At 35.5% G+C, this 21,695-nt stretch overlaps 1 protein-coding gene across 1 annotated transcript; it reads right to left on the bottom strand.

Moving 5' to 3' along the window:
- Nucleotides 1-6,921: 6,921 nt before the first annotated feature.
- Nucleotides 6,922-7,493, bottom strand: LOC138160467 (small ribosomal subunit protein uS15-like). Its single transcript, XM_069087036.1, has one exon. It carries the CDS (start codon nucleotides 7,439-7,441, stop codon nucleotides 6,986-6,988), a length of 456 nt encoding a protein of 151 aa, XP_068943137.1. The 5' UTR covers nucleotides 7,442-7,493; the 3' UTR covers nucleotides 6,922-6,985.
- Nucleotides 7,494-21,695: the final 14,202 nt, after the last annotated feature.

Genomic DNA, 21,695 nt, shown 5'->3' on the forward strand with positions numbered 1-21,695 from the left:
CAGGAAGTTCTCAAAGAAAACTGCCCTGATGTTTTAGTACCAGAGGGTAAAATGGAGGTTGAAAGAATCTACCAATCACCTCCTGAAAAAGATCCCAAAAAGAAAACTCCTAGGAATATTTTAGCCAGGTTCCAGAATTCCCAGATTAAGGAGAGAATATTACAAGCATCCAGGAAGAGACAATTTGAATATTGTAGAAACACAATCAGGATAACCCAGGATCTGGCAGCTTCTACACTGAGGGATTGAAGGGCTTGGAACATGATATTCCGGAGGGCAAAGGAGATGGGATTAAAAAGAAGAGTCACCTACCTAGCAAAACTCAGTATCATGTTTCAGGGGAAAATATGGTCATTCAGTGGAATACAGGACTTTCAAGCATTCTTGCTGAAAAAACCAGAGTTGAATAGAAAATTTGACATTCAGATACAAGAAGCAAGAGAAGCATGAGAAAGTAAACAGGGAAAAGGAATCATAAGGAACTTATCAAAGTTGAACTATTAACATTCCTACAAGGAAAAACAATAATTGTAACTTATGAAACTTTTCTCAGTAGTTTAAGGGATTAGAAATATATATATATATATATACATATTTGTCTATATATGAGGGTATATGGGCATATGAATACATATGTGATTGTGTGTATATATGTTTACAGGTAAACATAGAGGGCACAGGAAAAATTTAACAGGAAGGAATGATACTTAAAAGGTGAAATTAAGAGGTGAGAGGAGTATAATGAGAGGAGATGGGGAGTGACAGATTGGGGTAAACGATCTTATACAGAAGAGGCAAGGGAAAATGGTTACAATGGAGGGGAAGAATAGGAAGGCACAAGGGAATGGGTCAACCTTATTCCCATTGAATTTGGCTTGAGGAGGGAGTGAAATACACACTAAATAGGGTATGTCACCCTCCAGGAGAATAGGGGGGGAAGGGGATAATAGGGGGGATGATAGAAGGGAGGGTAGGCTGCGGGGGGAGGGAAGTTGGAAGCACTCACTTTTGAAAATAGATGGGATCAAAGTAGAGCATAGAACAAGTGGGAGGTGGAATAGGAGGGAGGGAAATATAGTCAGTCTTTTACAATATATCTACTATGTTATTGTTTTGCATTAGTCACACATGTACAACCTATACTGAACTGCGTATCTTCCCAGTAAGGGTGGGTGACAAGGAAGGAAGGGAATGAATCTGGAATTGAAAGTTATAAAATCAAATATTCAAATATATGTATATATATGTGTGTGTGTGTTTATGTATATATAAATTTATATATGTTTACATATATATATATATATATACTATTATTAATACCATCTTACATGTAATTGGGAAATAAGATATATAGGCACTGAGGCATAGAGATCCACTGGAAAAGTAAAAAGAGGTATGGGAGAAAATATGGGAGAGAGCAGATTGGAGGAGGGGATATCCTGTGGGACTGCTATTTTGGGGCAATGGGTAGGGGAAAAACGGGGAGAAAATTTGTAACTCAAAATCTGGCAGAAACAAATGATGTAAATCAGAAGTTAATAAAGCATTAAACAAAAAAGATCCAAGATTTTCATCCCATAGGTGTTATATTATATCACCTTTTTACAGTTTTATTAAATAGACCTAGTTTCTAAGAGGGAACTATAGGTTTCACTAGATTATCAAAGGGCTCCCAGGTGCAAAAATGTGAATAATTCCTCAACTAACAACCTCAACTAAACTCTATGTCAAAATCTTATAATCTGTCCTAAGTCAGACTGACATTTTCACCTGTTGCCCAATTCATATTATTGGCAGCCTGGTTGCCCAGCCAGCTTCCCAAGACTTCTGGTACAGGGCCAAATATTGAAAAGGAACAAATCTGTTAAATAGGATTTATTGTCACTCTAGCAAAGGGGCAGGACTTCTTCAAAGTGAAAATTAGCCAAAATACTAAGACTGTCATTGACTGCTGAAAAATTGCCAGAGATCACCCCAGCTTCCAACATGTAGCTCTTTGTAGGACTGCCAGGTAAGCCATATCACTCCAATAACGGGAGGTCAGCTGTCCTCTATGCTTGTTCTGTTTCCAACCACCAAATAAGTCATAAGGAAAGCTCTTATCTTTGGTAACCTTCCCATCAAAAAGAATTGCTAATCAAAAGTCTTTCTAGCAAATAGATGATAGCAGTGGCCTTAATCAGAAAAAAAAAATCCTTACCTCTGAGAATCTAAAGACTTATCTGCTTAGTCTGTTTCTCTTTAAGTGTTTGCAATGCCCTTTGATATAGCTTTCATCTCCAAAAGTATATGACCTCTATGGTTTGGTTTCCACTAAAGTTTTACTAATATTAATATTCTGTGTGATTCAAAAAAAGTGTGATATTTTAAGGTTTTGTAGGATTCAAATTATCTGCATTATTTTAGGCTCAGATAATATCATATATCCTACTTGAAGCCCTCCATTTATCTCATCTCTCATAACATTTAATGACTGGCATTTTTTATTTATGTTGGCACTTTGTTATACTTACTTCAGGTAAATCTTGTCTTCTGAATTAGACTAAGTTCTTCAAGGGCAAATTATAAACCATTACTTGAAGATATGTGGCTATTAGGTAAACTGCTGTGGCTATGTAAGCTTCTCAGTTTTTACCAGGAAGAATTGTGCTTGGAACTCAAACAACTAAAATAAAATTGGGGCTCTGACAAGACAAAAGGAGACCTAAATGGTCTGCATTTAAATACTCTATGAATTTGCCTCCTATTACAGTATCAATGTGCATTTGCATATTTTTTTCTAGGACCTGGTTTCCATAATCATCTTAGCCTCCTAGATTTTTCATTCCACAGATATGTTGGCACCTGAAAGTCTGACTTAGGGTCCCTTGACCTTTGAATTCAGAGCCCAGCTATTCTATCCCCAAGGAGGGATTGCTCTTTTTCATGTAATCCCTTGCACATGGAAGTCCTTCCTTAGATAGAATACTAAATAGGGTCTTTGTCATCTCTTTGTTTTACCTTATAGGACTATCAAAAGAAAATAAAGTTGGGGGAATGAGGTTAAATTACTATTTAATGAAAAAGCCATAGAGTGTAGTAAAAAAAAAAAAAAAGAAAAGAGTCAAGCAAAAATATCCCAGGCTGCAGAATGAACTTCCAGGCATTAAGAAAAAGTCGCTCTTGATTAGAGAAATGCAAATTAAAACAACTCTTAACATATCATGTCATACCTATAATATTGCCTAACACAATAGAAAAGGAAAATGATGAATGCTTGAGGGGATGTGGATAAAAAGGTACGCTAATGCTCTGTTGGTGAAGTTGTGAACTAATCCAACTATTCTGGAAAACAATTTGGAACTACACCCAAAGGGACATAAAACTATACCTTATGTCTATATCCCAAAGAAATCAAACAACAGGGGAAAGGACCTATTTTTACAAGAATATTTGCAGCATTTTTTGTGGTGACAAAGAATTGGAAATCAAAGGGATGCCCATCAATTGGAGAATGGTTAAACAAGTTGTAGTATATGATTGTGATGAAATACTAGCATGCTACAAGAAGTGACAATCAGAATGGCTTCCAAAAACCTTGAGAAAACTTATACGAACTGATGCAAAGTGAAGTGAGCAGAACCAGAACATTGTACACAGTAATAATGATATTATAAGGATGATCAACTATGAAAGAATTAGTTACTTTTGATCAAGATGGTGATCGAAAGCAATGCCAAAGACCCAAGATGTAAAGTGTTATGTACCCCTAGAAAAAGAACTGATGGATTCTGGATACAGTTTGAAGCATACTTTTCAAAAAAAAAGTTTATTTCTCTCTCTCTCTGCATGTATTTTTGTGTGTTTTCTTTTGCAACATGCCTAATATGTTTTGCATAAATTCCTATATATAATTGATACATTGTTTACCTTCTTGTGGGGTGGAGAAAATGCAGGAAAGAATGTGAAACTCAAAATTTTAAAATATTTTACATATAATTGTGAAATATTTAATGAAATAAATAAAAATATTTTTTGAAAGCTAGAAACTTGACTCTCAGGGATCTCAAGCTCACATTCAAATTGGAGGGAAAACACATGTAGGAAGTTTCAACTAAAAAGGTAGATAGAGAGTTTCTTTGATTCATTGGGTGACATGGTAAAGCAGATGGTAATGCCTCATCTTTAATGTAATTTCCATTAATAAAATTATATTGGTTTCTGATATTTAATCATTTGACAATTTCAATGATTTTGGTGCAAGTCCTTTCTTTTCTAATTTTTTAGTAGTTGTGACTGCACAGGACACAGAGGCTGTAGCACCTGCTGTCAGCAGTTTGCATCTCCACAGGAGTTTCTCCCTTGGATGATGGGTATAGAATCCAGGCTGGGAGTACAACAAAGGTAGGTACACCTTTGTATTGAAAATGAACATTATACTGTGATAAAATCCGTATGCTCTCAGGAGTACATTCCTGTATCTTTCTTGGGCTTTTTACTTTAGTTGGCAGCAATCTTTACCCCAAGATAAATATTCCCTCTTAAACCCTGCCCCCCCCCAAACTTATTGCCATTTATTTTAAAAGGAGAATATGTGTAATTCTAAATAATTTGTTTATTTAATGTTTCCTAGCTAATGTGGATAATGGCTCCACTGATACCCTCTTCTTAAATACTACCTGTCTAAATTCTTCCCGCTTTTCTAAGCTCATGTCAGACTCCAACTCTTACTTGAATATTGTCCCTACTCTTTCCAAACAACCTGGAAGATATACAGATTTTCTTACCACAAGACTGGGGATTAACCAGTTGCTTGGGCATCTACATTCCATGCATTTTGTAATGACCGAGGGTACCATTGATTTTGAACTCAGAGTCTGGGAAATTGGGGTAGAAGTTGATGGGGAATTTAGGCCAGGGTAATGGGATAGGCCATCTCTTTCTCCAGGGTTACTGAATTCAGCTGAAACTCGACTAGGAGGAACCTCACATATAGAATATTCATGTACTTGGCATCTGAGGCACAGGCTAGGCTGATCTTAGACCTTTATCTGAGTTTCTGCATCTTTATGCATTTGGCATAATGTCTGAGGTTTACTCGTGTACTCACCATTATTACATTGCACTGATGAGGGCAGAGGACAGGAGGGAATTTTTAGTGAAAAGAATAATGTAAGTAAAACCACAGAGGGAAAGTGTTACTGGTAAAAACTCTTCCTTTTGTACCTCTTTTATGTTAGATAATTTTTCCTGTCCTTCTCCTTTTCTCCTTTTCCCAGGACATTCCTCTTTCTCATTCCTTAAATTTTGGAAATCACACCTGTGCCCTCTTTTGATGTATTTTTTTGTATTTTGATGTATCTTTTAACTGCCATAATAATGATAAAGTTCTTAGGAGTTAAAAGTATCATCTTCCAATATAAGAATGTAAACATTTTAACCATATTGAGGTCCTTATGATTTTTCTTTCATGTTTACATTTTTGTGCTTTTCTTGAGTCTAGCCTTTGAAAATCAAATTTTCTTTTTTAAATAATTTTTTATTCCCCCAATTACATATCAAGACAATTCTTAAGCACTATTTTTTACAAGATTTTGAGTTCCAAATTTTTCTCCCTCCCTCCCTTCCACTATTTCCAAAATGGTAGGCAATTTGATATAGGTTATACATGTGCTATCAGGTAAAACATATTTCCATATTGGTCATAGTTATGAAAGAAGGAACAGATGAAAAGGAAAAATAAATTAAAAAAGTGAAAAAAGTATACTTCAATCTGCATGTAGAATCCATCAGTTCTTGCTTTTTATTTTTTAGAGGGCAATTGGGATTAAGTGACTTGCCCAAGGTCACACAACTAGTTTTTATGTGAAGCATCTGAGGCTGGATTTGAACTCGGGTCCTTGTGACTCTGGGGCTGATGCTGTATTCACTGCACCACCTTGCCACCCCGAATCCATCAGGTCTTGATCTGAATGTGGATAGCTTTTTTCCTTAGTGAGTCCTTTGTACTTGTCTTGGATCATTGTGTTGCTGAGAAGAGCAAAGTCATTTATAGTTGATCATCATACAATATTGCTGATACTCTATACAATGTTTTCTGGTTCTGTTCATTTCATTTTGCATCAGTTCATACAAATATTTTTAGTTTTTTCTGAAATGTGCTTGTTCATTATTTCTTATTGCACAAGAGCATTTCATTCCATTCGTATACCACAGCTTGTTCAGCCATTCCCCAGCTGATGTACATCCCCTCAACTTGGAATATGTTGCCATCATGAAAAGGACTACTATAAATATTGTTGCAAATGTAGGTTCTTTCACCTCTTTTATGATCTCTTTGGAATACAGAGTGAGTAGTGGTATTGCTAGGTGAAAGGATATGCACTTTGTTTGCCCTTTGGACCTAGTTCCAAACTGCTTTCTAGAATAGTTGGATCAGTTCACAACTTCACCAAGAGTGAGTTACTGTACCAATTTTCTCACATTCTCTTCAACATTTGTCATTTCCTTTTTTTTGTCATATTTGCCAATCTGATAGGTGTGAGGTGGTATCTCAGAGTTGTTTTTTATTTGCTTCTATAATCAAAAGTAATTTAGAGCACTTCTTCACATGCCTGTAGATAATTTTGATTTCTTTATCTTAAAACTGGCTGTTCATATCATTTGACCAGTTATCAATTGGGCAATGGCTTGTATTCTTACACTTTTGACTCAGGTTTCTATATATCTGAGCAATGAGGAGGATTCTGGTTTTTGATCTACTCTGTTATCTGCTTCCATTTTACTGGAGAATCCATCCCATTCATATTCAAAATTATGATTACTAACTATGTGTTTCCCTCCATTTTATTTTTCCTCCTCTTTGTTTTCTCTCTCCTTTCACCTTTTCCCTCCTCAAAAGTGTGTTGCTTCTGTCTACCACCTCTCCCAGTCTATCCTCTATTTTGTCATTCTTTTTTTTTTTCAGTTAGAGGTGACTTTATTACTTGAGTACATAAACCAAAATTTATGCAACCAGAGCAGAGGCTGTGGATGATTCATATTTCCAATTAGGTGGGAGCACTCTCTTGGTCTTGTAGTACCGAGCCAGCCGGTGAATTCGGCTCTCATTCAGAATCAGATGGAATTTAGAGTCCTTATCCTTTCTGTTTCTCTCAAGATGCTTTAGGACAGCAACAGCTTTCTTGATCAAGTAATAAAGATCTTCAGGCAGATCAGGGGCAATTCCCTTGGACTTTAGAATTCTCCAAAATGTGTTGCCAGTTACAAAGCATACTTTTGCCACGCCATGAGAATCCCTCAGGATCACACCGGTCTGGGAGGGCGTCAGGGCCTTCTTAGCCAGCTTGTAGATCTGCTCCTTCACGTCGTCCGAGGTGAGCTTCAGCCACGTGGGCACGCTGCGGCGGTACTGCAGAGCCGACTGGGACAGACCCTTCCTGGGAGTGTGCATACGACCCATGATGGCGACGAGCAGGCAGCGAAAGAGAGAGGAACGCAAGGAACGAGGCAGGAAATCCTATTTTGTCATTCTTTCCCACTCTTTTGTTTAATTTCTTCTCCTCCTGCTTTCCTCTCAGATAAGATAGATGAAAATCAAGTTTTCTCTTCAATTCTGTTCTTTCAACAGGAGTGCTTGAAAGCCTTTCTTTTTTTCCAATAAATGCCCATTTTCTCCCTGAAGGATTATACTCAGATTTCTTGGGTAGATTATTTTTAGTTGAAATCCTAGCTCTTTTTGCCTTCCAAAATGCTATGTACCAAGCCTCTCACTCCTTTAATGTGGAAACTGCTGAATTTTGTCTGATTCTGACTCCATGGTATTTGGATTGTTTCTTTCTGGATCTTTGCAATATTTCCTCCTTGAGCTGGGAACTCTGCAATTGGGTATATTATTGCTGGAAGTTTTCATTTTGGTATTTTTTTCAGGAGGTGATTGGTGTATTCTTTCAATTTTTATTTTACTTTCTGCTTCAAGGATATCATGACAGTTTTCCTTGATAATTTCTTGAAATACACTGTCTAGACTAATCATTTTGTGGATAATGGCTTTCAGGTAGTCTAATAATTCTTAAATTATCTTTCCTGTATCTATTGTCCAGGCCAATTGTTTTTCCAATGAGATTTTTCACATTTTCTTCTGTTTTTTTTTTCATTCTATTGACTTTGTTTTATTGTTTCTGGATGTCTCATAGAGTCATTAGTTTCTACTTGTACAATTTTAATTTTTAAGGCATTATTTTCTTCAGTGAGTTTTTTTATACCTCTTTTTCTATTTGGGCAATTCTACTTTTTAAGGAGTTCTCTTCAGTACATATATATTTAAATAGCATTCAAATATATTAATATACTTATATATAATATATATTTAATATGGTTAATATATGCAATATATTTAAGCATATTAAAGTATTTTATATTTAACATAGATTTAAATGTTTATTTATTGCCATTTATTTAGTGCCGTTCCTTTATTTAAAAAGGAGTATATGTGTAATTCTAAATAGCTTGTTTATTTAATGTTTCCTAACTAATGTGGATAATGGCTCCATTGATACCCTCTTCTTAAGTACTATGTATCTAAATTCTGCCCACTTTTCTAAGCTCATGTCAGACTCCATCTCTTACATGACTATGACTAGGTGACTAGGGCCACTGCATTACTGTAGCCACAAGTGCCAGTTCTCCTCTTCTCCCTGAAACTGTAATCCAGAAATGTGTATGGGGAATGCAATAGGATAATGCATCCAGTCCAAAGGGTCCAATGCAATCTTTTTTTGAACAGTTGCCCAACCCCTTTACCATCTGTGGGCTGAGAGCTCCCAAAGGTGCTGCTGCTATTGTCACAACCACATCCAAGGCCAGAGCTGGTGTTAGCACAGTGATGTTTCTGTACCAGTTTTGCCATGCTGCCTGACTTGCATGGTACTCTAGGTTGACTACTACTCTGGTAGGACACATTTTTTTCCTGCCAACTTCTAAGTTGTCTTGTGCTTGATAAATGTCTTACCCTGACCTTTTATTGTTTCTCCTCCTCCAGAACTCAACTTGAAGGATTATTTTAAAGTTGTTTGGAGGCAATGTCATAAGAATTCAACTGAGCTGCTGCCAATGTTCTACCATCTTGATTTGGGGGGGGGTAATATTGATATGGGTATATATTGTGAGAGCTATTAAAATGGCTAAATAGTGGGAGTTGTTGGAGAAGCCATGGTAAGAACAAAAATAATGTTTGTAAAACATTTTGTTAAAGAAGAAAAAAAGAAATTTCACCTTATAAATTCTCTTCAAACCTCTAGGAGCACAGTCATGAAATTATGGTGATAAAATTCATCTTGGCTATATGTACAGCTCTTCTCATGGTTTCATTATATCTCAAAGCACCTCTCACTTTACTTGAGGATTTGTTGGCTTATGTTCTCACTTTGAATTATTAAGATACTCAAGAGAAGATCTGAAAAGGCAGTAGATATTTGTCATTGTAAGTGGTAGCAAAGTGACATGGGAAGCCTTGTGTCAGATGTTTTAGTAGATTGTTGAAAGAAATAAAAAGTTAAGTTAAATAAGAATCCTGTTGATTTTAAATGACTGGGAAGCCTTGTATTTGGAAAGTACTGAATAATTTTTTAGGTTTTAGAGTTTTGACTCTATAGTAATGACTTGATAAATCATATCAAAGACTTTGGCTAAGTCATGATTAGCTAGAAGGAAAAGGCAATAGCAGAGGTTACTTAGGGTAAAATGGAGAAGTGTCTAATTTTCTCTTTACTCCTTTTTACTATTGAAGCCAATAACGAATATCTTTCTATGCACTTCCAAGTATATCTAAACATGTTGTTTGTGCATGAATCTACATGGATCACAATGGTGATAAATTACTTTTACATAGCTCTTTACAATTTACAAAATATCCCCATAACAACCTTATGAAAATAAAAACCTTGGACTTGGAGACAGAAGACTTGGGTATGAATAATTTCATTTAAACTTACTTAATTTGTGAACTTAGATAAATCACTGAATGTCTCTAGATCTTGGTTTCTTTAACTATAGCATGACAGTAGACTAGGTGATGTCTAAGGCTTTCCCCATCTCTAAATATAAGATATTAAGATCAATAAAGTAGGCAGAGCCCGAGAATACTACCAGGTTCACTTTATATATGTTGAAACAACATCAGAGAGATAAAGTGCTTTGCCCAATGACAAATATCAAGGATGGGAGAAAGCATGGTATTTGACTCATATCTGTGACTCCATGACAAGTGTTGTGTCCAATACAACACATGGTCTTTCAATGATTATCAATATTTATGTATCATCACTCTGAACATTGGGATTTATGAAGCTAAACTTTAAAATAATATTCCTCTCTGAGCACCATACCTATAATTTGACCTAATTCCAACAAGTAAATGGTGGTATCTCATTTATTATTATGTGAACAAATGTTTTTGACTTTTCCTAAGAAAGATAATTGAATATCAGATGATCATCTTCTTCAGGAAATTAGGCTTTTGCTCCTATTACAATAAAATTCACTACAACAAAGCAGGGACTTAACATATAAATTTAAAGTATAATATTTTTATTTAAAAGACATTAGACTCGAAATATCATTGAAATCAGAATTCCCAGTGAGGAAACCACTGCTAGAGTAGATGGGGATCAAATAGTCAAAGAGAGTTTCTTAGGGCACTAATAAGTTAAATATTTAGGGACATAGAGCCACATTGGGGCAGGACTTGAGCATAGGCCTTCCTGACCCTTACACCAGCTTCTTGTCTACTACATCATGTCATCTTTCCTCTATGCTTTATTGTCCAGTAAAAATCCTGCTGTAATAGCTCATTAAGGTATGGAGGTGACCCTGGGTACTCAAAAGCTATGCCAACAGAACAAACTCTGGCAGATCCTACCAAGCTGGAAAGGCTTTGAGAACAGTCCCAAGAATAAACTGTGTGTCATCTGAGAGCTACCCTTTCTATATTAGGAGAGGCTATGTTGGCAGTGGCTTAACACATTTTTGGTGACAGCAACTCTCAGAAATCATTTAGAGAAAAGGAACAAGAGAAAGGAAGGGAACAAGTATCCATTAATCTTTTTCTGTGTTCTAGGTGCTGTGCTAAAGCACTTTATAGCTATTAACTCATTTGATACATACAACAACCATATGATACTGATGCTTTTCTCATCCCATTTTACAGCTGAAGAAAGTTAGACAGGCAGAGGTTTAAGTGATTTGGTCAGGGTCACACAGCTGGTAAGTATCTGAGGCCAGATTTGAACTTGGGTCTTCCTGACTCCAGGATTATTACAGTCTGTTTTTTTCATCTTTTAGAGGGGGGAAGGTAGGGCAATTGGGATTAAGTGACTTGCCCAAGGTCACACAGCTAGTAAATGTTAAGTGTCTGAGCCCAGATCTGAGCTCAGGTCCTCCTGACTCCAGGGCCAGTGCTCTATTCACTGTGCCACCTAGCTGCTGCAGTCTATTTTAATGGAGGTAAAACAAGAAAGTACAAAAAGGAAACAACAAAATTATGGATAGAAGGAAGAGATCTCAACTTTGTGTTGGGAGGGAACCCTACTGAAGAAAACTCTTAGTTATATTCTGTAATGGGAGATAAACATCTTATTGTGACTATGTATGAGAGTATTTGAGCTTAGAGAGACCTCCTCTGAGACAGTGTTATTACTGTATTGAAAACATCCCTCATCATGAGAAAGCAGGGATTCTTGGAGCAATCATAATCCATAACAATCAGAAGGCATGAACTCAGAGAGAATATCCCATGGTGAATAGGATAAAAATTATCACAGGAAGGATAGGAGGTAGAATTTAATCATATAATAAGGGATCCAGGAAAATTATTGCCATGAGATAATGCTTCTATCTTCATTTCTTTGTATCGTAATTGATGCTTTTTCCATTTTATTCTCTTTTTTTTGCTTTTTGGAGGGGTGAAGGCAAGGCAATTGGGATTAAGTGACTTTCCCAAGGTCACACGGCTAATTAAGTGTTAAGTGGCTGAGGCCGATTTGAACTCAGGTCCTCCTGACTTCAGGGCTGGTGCTCTATTGACTGCGCCACCTAGCTGTCACCTCCCTTTTATTCTTAACTTAGGATTTGTGTCTAAATTAAAAAAAATGTAATTAAATTTAAGTAATTAAATCATCTGTGATCCTTGCTGTCTATTGTTAGGTGATATACTTTTTCCTATCCACAGATCCAATAGGCAATTTTTTTTCTACATATTTCTTTTCTTAGGAATTGATACTTTTAAGAGTGAGGTATAATACAAAAACGAATTAGGGGTAAGATCTACAAGGCTAACAGAAATTGTTAAGGATACAGAAGGCAAATTTGGCATTTCAGAGCTGGAATGAAGTGCCCCAAGAGGTATTGGGTTCCCCTTCAGAGGTCCTCAAACTTTCAAGCATGGACTGGACAACCATTTGTTGGGTATGTTACCATGGGGATTTCTTTCATGCTTGGGTTCAACTAGATAGCTTCTGTGATTTTGTGTTTCTGTTATTCTTTCATAACGGCCCTTTGATGCATATAACATCTCAATTAACTCTGACAGAATATATTTCGGTATATTATGTGAAGGCCTAAAACAAACAAACAAAAAAGAAATAGGACATTGCCGCCTTCAGATACTGATAATGTTAATTTGAACCTAATGTTGATAAACTGTGGTTTCAATGAAAATTGAAAACCAATCTGTAAAATAAAATGTTTTGGATTGAAGAACCCATGGAAATGAGGTAATGCCACCTTAATTGTCACACTTTCATCTTCATTCAATGTACTTTTCCTTGAAGCATTAGACACACTGAGTTTCAGGCTTAACTATAGCTATATGTTTCACTTTCACTCCTATTTGTGCTCAAGACTGACATTTCTGTTTTCATAAGACCATTCAAGTGCCTGACTATTTGAAATAAAAGTTCCTCTTAGAGTTGATATGACAGTTGAACATCTCCAGTCACATTATGATGAGGAAAGCACATCCTGGCAGCCTCTCTCAATAATTTTCTATAATGCAAGAAGGCTTATGCCCCTATTAGAGAACTGATTCTATTATATTCTCCTCTCCAGAACTAATGGAAGCACTCTGCTGATGCATGTTAAAGACAGTGATTGAATACAAAAGGCCTCCAGACCCTGTCTCTTGCCAAGATTAAAACGCCGTTGTCCTTTATACTGACCAGAAAAGAGTCACCCTTTAATTAAATTTTTTTTAACCTGGCCAAACATATTGTAGGAAGAATATAAATGATATTATGGTAAAAAAAATTATACATATGTTTACAAAATTAAAGATCTGTTTAAAAATGGTTTTAAAGGCTATATTCTATGAACCAAGTTTCTAAGTTCGAGATGGTTATTGGAAAAAATGTAGCTAAAAATAAATAATTTCCCTTCCTTCAAGACCCAAATCAGTTGTGGTCTCCTTTATGAAGCCCTCTTTAATTGCTTCCTCCTCCATCGTAATTGTTCCCTCCCAGAATCTCCAGTGACTCATATTTTGAACTCCCTATACTCTTAACATATTTTAATTCATAGTTATTCCTATATGTTATCTCCCTACTAGAGTGCAAACTTCTTGAGAGATGGGATGGTCTTATTAATTTTGTGTCATTAGCTCTTGACCCAAAGGAGACATTTAATAAATGTTTGTTCTTCTTGTTGAATTGAAAAGAAGAGGATTGAGGACTCCTACAGAAGGGAAAAAGTAAAGAATTTTCAGGCTCTGACTTTTTATGTCTTTTGCATTTCCTCTACCAGCAAGGTTCATCTATTTATGAACATTGCTTGACAACTTTCCACCTGCAGACCTTTTGCTCAATATAGCCAAGGATTGACTTTTGGCCTAGCAGTAAATATATACAAATCTTTGAGTATGAGATAAACATATCCTCAATTTCCTGGTCTCTTTGCTTCAGGTTTTGTTTTTCTGACTGATTTCCAGATTTCTTACTCACCTGAGTCTAAGGAACAAATTATATAATCAGAATAAAATCTATAGTTCTTCCCTAGAGATTCCTATCTTCTTAAGAAGCTGAAAGATTTAAATGGGGGCTCAGATGATTTTTTCATCAATTTTTGTTGTTGATAGTTTTAGCATTGCTGATTCAAAATATACATGCTATGAACTTAATAAGTAATTGTTGAATTAAATTTTTTCTTTCTTTTAAAAATATATTTATTAAATTTAGTTTATAGCATTCAGTTCCACAATCCTTTGAGTTTCAAATTTTCTCCCTCTCCTCCCCCTTACACCCCATGGTGGAATGCAATAAAACATATGTTCTACAAATACCTTCACATTAAACATTAGTCAAGTTGTAATGGAGTGAACAAAAAGAAAGAAGAAACAAAACCAAACAAAAAAGAGAGGGAGCAAGTAGTTTGTTCAATCTGTATTTTGACTCTGTAGGTTTTTCTCTGGATGTGGATATCCCTTTCCATTACGATTCTTTTGGAGTTGTCTTATAACCTTGCATTGCTGAGAGGAGCCCAGTATATCAAAGTTAATTGTCACACATGCAATGTGTCTGTAATTGTGTACAAAGTTCTCCTGGTTCTGCTCTCCTCACTTAGCATCAGTTTATATAAGTATTTCCAGGTTATTATGAAGTCCACGTGTTCCTTACTTCTTATAGCACAATAGTATTCCATTACATTCATATACCACAACTGGTTCAGCCATTTCCCAATTGATGGGCATCCCATTGATTTCCAATTCTTTGCCACCACAAAAAGAGCTGCTATAAATATTTTTGTAAGTATGGGTCTTCCTTCCACTTGTATGATCTCTTTGGGATACAGTCCTAAAAGTGGTATTACAGGGTCAAAGGGTATGTACATTTTCATAACCCTTTGTGCATAATTATAAATTGCTCTTCAGAATGGTTGGATCAGTTGACAACTCCACCAACAATGCATTAGTGTTCCAATTTTTCCACATCCTCTGTAGCATTTATTATTTGCCTGTTTTGTCATCTTAGCCAATCTGATGGGTGAAATGTGGTACCTCAGAGTTTTGTTGATTTGAATTTCTCTAATCAATAGTGATTTAGATTATTTTTTCATATGCTTATAGATATCTTTAATTTCTTCCTCTGAAAACTGCCTGTTTATAATCCTTTGACCATTTGTCAATTGGGGAATGACTTACATTCTTATAGATTTGACTCAGTTTTCTGAATATTTTAGAAATAAGGCCTTTATCAGAGACACTGGTTGCAAATTTCCCCCCCAATTTTCCACTTCCCTCTTAATCTTGGTTACATTGGCTTTATTTGTGCAGAAACTTTTCATTTTAATGTAATCCAAATTATCCATTTTGCATTTCATAATGCTCTCTAACTCTTGTTTGGTCATAAAATCTTTCCTTCTCCATAAATCTGACATATAAACTATTCCTTTCTCTCCCAGATTGCTTACAGTATCAGATGTTATACCTAGGTCATGCACTCAGTTAGACTATTTTGGTATACATGAAATAAATGAGAATTTATTAAGTACATATTTTTTTTAGGAAAGCACTATGCTAGGCAATTGTACTAGATATAAAGTTTGATAATAAATGTCCTTAATCTTAATGAATTTATAATGCAGTTGGTGGGATATGGTGTGCAGAGAAGAGGAAACTTGGCATATTAAAAAGAACATTGGATAAGAGGTTACAATCCTGACTTTAAAAGTAGCCTTGTTTTTTGGAAAGCAGGCCAGATGTGGAGTTATGTAAGACATAGGTTTCACCAGCCACAACCCTTGGAAAGTTACCTCACACAGTCTTAGTTTCCTAATCTCTTAAATGAGAACAATAATTCCTAGAGTAATTTTGTTAAGAGTATTGTAAGTATCAAATGAGATGAGATAAAGAAAATCCCTTTACAATCTTAAGTCACATATTAATCATTAAGTCACATAAGTCACCTGTTGATTTTTATACCTATGTGACCTTAGACAAGTCATTTTTCTCTATTGGAAACTCAGTTTCAATATCTATAAAGTAAGGGGATTGGAATAGTTAATAATAATAGTAATATTAACAACAACCATAATTTCCCTTGAAATCTGAAATCCCATGATTCCTCTTGTTCTTTCGAAATAATTATCATCAAGGCAAAATTTACCTTAAGGATGGTATAAATCAAATATTATGGTAATACATAGGAAAGCTTGTTGAATATAATTGGTATGGAAGTCATTCCAGACAGAGGAAATTACATCAGCAAAAGCATAGAAGAGACAAAACATAGAACAAATTTGAAGAATAGTGAGTAGTGTACTTTGGTATGAATGAAGGAGAATGATGAGAGGGTAAAAGTTGTAAAGGTAAATTGGAAATAATGATTAGGGGATTAAATACTGTTTGTAGAGTTTGACCTTGATTTTTCAGGCAATGAGGAGTCACTGAAAGTTTTTGAGCAAAAGAATGACATAATTAGAGCCATGCTTTAGAAAGATTCTTTTGTGTCACGTTGTGTAGAATTGATTGAAAGAGAATGATGCTAGAAACCAGGAGAGAAGTTAAGGTACTATTGTAATTGTCCAGAGAAGTGATAAGTGTATGAACAAATGTGAAAATTTGTGACTAAAGAGAGGAAATGAATATTTGAGATGTAATACTTGGTAGAACTGATAAGATTAGGTCACTGAGTGGAGGTATATGGGTCAAGGAAGATAAAGATGTCAAATATAACTTCAGAAGAAAGAAATGAATATGCAAAGTGGATATTTGGGCATATGCATTGTCTCAGTAAGGAAGATTGGCTTTTCTGGACAATGGCCTATGGTTCCCGAACAATGAGCTCTTGGCAAGAGATAGGATTCACCTTTATGAAGACTTGAAAGTATTTGTTTGGCAGGAGACTTGCTGACCTGATCAAAATGTCTTTCAAATAAATTCTGAGGGGAAAGGAGAAAATAGACTAGATAAAAGTACAAGAACAGATGCTATTTGTGGCACAGAAAGGAGTAAAGTCATTCTGTGTACTTTGGAGGAAATCTGGGGAAAAATACTTATACACTGAAATATCTAAATATAAATATGCAGAGAATCAATAATAGAGTGTAAATAAAATTTTATTAGAAACAATTAATTATCTTTATAAATCATATCAGGAGCAATAAGTGGTGCCCAAAACAAGCTGTTAGAATAGAAAAGAACCGTGGTCATATGGCTATAGTTCACAGAAGTCGAGATGCAAGGCAGGATCACAGATCAATAGAGAGTTCAGAGAACTCAGCTGGAAGTCAGAACCTTGGACAGTTCACTGAACCTCTAGCTGTTATTTTGATCAAATGTTTTTCCTTAACCTGAGTTTAATTCTGTAGTTGTGAACCACCTGGTTACCCGTAATACATTTCCTATCTGTTCATTATAAACTTTTTTGGGTTCAAAACACCATGGAATTGTGATGAAAATACCTGCTCCTCTTTGGAAAGGGATGATCCTTTTGATTTCATTCATTGAGTGAATATTTTAGTGTTTCCTATGTAAAAAAATCACTAGGATAGTTACTAATAGAAATAAAATATTAAAATAAAACATGTTCCCTGGCCCCATAGGGTCCAGTACTTTTCAATATGAATGCATAGTAAAATTGTACTTTCTGGCTTGACAGGGATATTATCAGGCAGATCTATGTTGTGGAATTTTGGAAGGGCTGAATTAGGTTGACTGGGGATTGCATGATTTATATCCTCTTATTATTTATTGTTCTCATTTTCTGATGTAGGGACCATAGCCTATTTGTTGGATTAATGTAAACAATTCAATTGTATTTGATATTGATCATTTCATATTTGGAATACCATACGACTTATGAAGGTAGACACTCTCTAGAGAGGACTATGAAACAACAAGGAAGTGTATTTTGATTTAAATATGAAAATTTTATTAAAATTGGAGCTTTCTAGCGATTGATCATTTGAAGTTAAAGAAGTACATAGGATATACACAATTCTCATAATCCCCATTATAGCAGGTATCATGTTTTGTACAAGCTTTTTTATGATACAAATTAATTAGAAATTATATTTATACAGTAAATAGTGTCAATGTCAGCACAAATTCAAAAAAGGAGCCTGATCCAGGATTATGGAAACAGTTTGGTAAATATTTCAGTTGTAACACTTATAAAAAGTAAACAAGGTTTGTGTGAGATTCCACTTGTGAAAAATAAACCATATATTTTTCCATAATCTGTACAATATTAATATATACAGCATGCATTAGAAATTATAACAGCAAAAGGGAAGATGGAAAATGTCACGAGCTGTACTTAGTGTGACCTCGGAAAAATTGTAAAGAGCTCAAATGGAACCCATCCACCCAAAGCCCCTCCAACCAGTAGGGTCCCCCTTCCTTTTTTCCCTCCTGTCCTAGGCCTCCTCCAGCACATATTGTGGCTTCTATAGAGTATAAATTGACCAAATAAATAACTGACGACACTTTAGGGTTCAAAGTCATACCAAGATTTTTCTCTTGCTTTTTTAATACAAAAGAATTGCTAACACCAGTAAGGCTGTTTTTGGGTTCCTAACATATTAGACCAAAGTACCTTATTGGGAAAGTTAGAATTCGAGAGGGGAAGAGACAAACAAAACAAAAATTTCTTTTAATAAAAGGGGGTGGGAAGGTGATTAGAAGAGAAGAAAAGGGAGAACTCACATGATGGCCCATCAGAGGAGAATAACATTAGATTCTGAAATGGCTTTAAAACTTAAACACAATGAACCTTTTTATATTAGCTAATGCTGCCCAGGTTTGCCACCTCTGGCAAATGCTATGCATATGAGCTGAATTTTTTCAACAGACTTTTTCATAACAGCTGGAAGTTGCTCCAGGTTGGTATACAGGCTTTGTTTTAGAAAAAAATCTACCCCAGGACTTAGTACAGTGATCTGAACATAAAAAAGTGCTTATTAAGGATTTGCTGAATTGAATTCAATTAAATGCTTCTAAATTGACCCCAGTCAGACCACAAAATCATTTATCATTTCAGGAATTCTGTTATTTAAAACTTTACCTGATCATTTTATAGAACCAGTACAATGTCTGGTTCTAGTCATGATGCTGTCTCATGGCTTGCGTCTTTTTTTTTTTTTTTGTAACTACAGTTACAAAACTCAGATACAACTCTTTTAAACAAAATGTAACAAACAGGCAATCTCATTGCATTTGAACATCCCCAGGGATAATACAGCCATTTTAGTCATATAAAGTACTTTGCCTACCAAACAACACCAGCTCAAAAGGGACCAGACTCTGTCCTTGCTGGAACTCTACAACTGTCCCATTGACTTTTAGTCCAATACTCTGGTAACATTCAGCTGAATAATCCCTCATTTCTCCTTAACATGAGATCCTGAAATCATTTTAAATAGGATGTTTAGTATTCATTTACATTATCATTGAGCATTCCTAATATTTTGAGGACAAGCAGAATGGGAGTTACAACCGTTATACATTTGTTCAGCCAGGTTACTCTAAAAACCAGATGATTTTATGATTCCTGAACTATTTGAATGACTGACTATTGAAACCTTTTGTGTTCACAAAATAATATCTATGAGGAGTGGATAATATGACAATAATTCAGGAAGGGAACCAGTGGAAAATTGCATTTTAACTTTTATACTGCTATTTCTGCTCTGCAACATTATTGCAATGTTTCAATAGTTTTCCAATGATCCTATTCAAGTCTTTCTCGATTGTTTTCAGGTAATGTAACTTGAAAATTATTTATCTAGGTATCTATAAAGCCATCCTATGAAAGCTAGTGTCCTATGGGAGTATACATTGCTTTTCCATTAAGAAGTCTGAGAGAATGGTGCTAATGAGAAGGAACTTGGATGAGCTGAAAAAAGAAGGTAACAAACCCAGGAAATATGGACTCTCAATGTCAGTGGTAAGTGTTAGTCTATAATGACAATCATTTCATGAAGATGCATTTGAAACCCCTTGGATAAGATGGAATTGAAGAAAGTTCATTTCTCCAATTTTTCATCGAGGCACTCTAAGACTAGACTAGGTATTGAGGCTTTATGATTATGTCTCTACCTAGGTACGTAGATAGAGATAGACATAGAGAGATAGAGTTAGAAATAAAAATATAGATGTATATAAATCCCATAGCTAGATTACAAGTCTAGTCTGATAGTGCCTCTATGAAAGACTGAAGAAACGAACACTCTTCAGGTATGTCATCTTATATGTGTTCTCATGAAGTCTTTATGACTATAGAGTGTCCCATAGAGATTAAGAGATTCTATATTTGCTAGAGTTTGCCAAATTATATTGTAATGTCATCCAAGATTTTTTCAATGACTCTCTTATCACAGACATCTTAAGGGAAAAGAGCCACTTCCATAGGATACAGGTGGCCTTAGTCACATGTGTAGACCAATTTGACTTAAATGACTTTTAGTTCCAGTAGAAAACAAGTGAAAATTATTTTAAACAACTACTTAATATCTTGCAAATGAAAAGAGACTAATCACTTGACTGTTTTCCTATGTAGCTGGTTATATAAGTTTCATATAAATGGAATAAATGAATGAGTAAATACATGAACTGAAATTGAACAAAGGAACAAATATATCATGGTAGATTCTTTCAGTTTGGAAACAAACACTCAGGACACAGTTTTTCAGATTTCAGTCTAGCCACAGGATGTATTTTGCACAATAGTATATTCAACATATCTAATGTTCTATCTAAATATCTAATAATACTCTATCTAAAACCTGCTCTCCTCCTGAATCCTCTATCCCTTTTAGTGATACTACACTTTTTCAAGTCACTTAAGTTTGAGAATTTAGTTGTTTTTGACTCCTTCCTTGTCCTCTGTACCCCACATATAATCAGTTTTTAGGTTCTCACAATATTTTTGTCATTTTCTCTACACTTTGTCCTCTTTCTATTTTGATTGTCATCAGATCTAGCCTGGATCTTGTCATTTCCAAACTGGACTATGATAACAATATGTTGACTAATCTCTTGTATCCACCCCTGTAAAACCAAGCACAACAATTTCCAGGTTCTGATTACAAGCATAGCAACACTCCATATATTCAGTAACACATGAAGGTAAATCATTCACAGAAAAGAGAAAATAAAAATACAGGGCAACTCAATCATTTAGTAAGTTCTCAGTTCAATCACAGAGTACAAAAGTCAAGTACCCATCCCTTGGGTATTCTCAATTGGAGATTAGTTTCCAATAGTAAACAAAGTACATTTTTTGGTCAGTCACAGACCACAAGGCCATCCACCCCTAGATCACAACTAGGTTGCAATATCATCACAGCATTCAGTGCCCAAGGAGAGGTCTTTTCTTCATCTTGAACCAAGGCAAGTTCTCAGCAGTTTCTGTTCCTGGGAAGACAAAGCTTAACAAAGACACTACAACATTTATGCACATTTCCAACATCTTCTTCAATTTACCTTCTGCCTGTGAAATCAATCTAAGCCCAACAAGGTCTGAGACCTCTATCAACAAATGACTGACAAAGTAACATAAAAACAGACAGACAAAATACAGGTGCCACAGTCATGCCTCCTCAGTTCTCGGCAGCTCTGGGTGGCAGTTCTCAAAAGTCCTGGGCAGCTCCAAATGCCCCTCAGCAGTCCTGGCAGCTTCAGCTGACAGTTCTCTCTCTCTCAGCAACTCTGGCCCCCAGCAATTCTC

Source organism: Petaurus breviceps, unplaced genomic scaffold (assembly GCF_028583685.1).
Source record: "Petaurus breviceps papuanus isolate PSGF00001 unplaced genomic scaffold, PetGlider_PUasm1.0 181, whole genome shotgun sequence".
Lineage (NCBI taxonomy): Eukaryota > Metazoa > Chordata > Mammalia > Diprotodontia > Petauridae > Petaurus > Petaurus breviceps.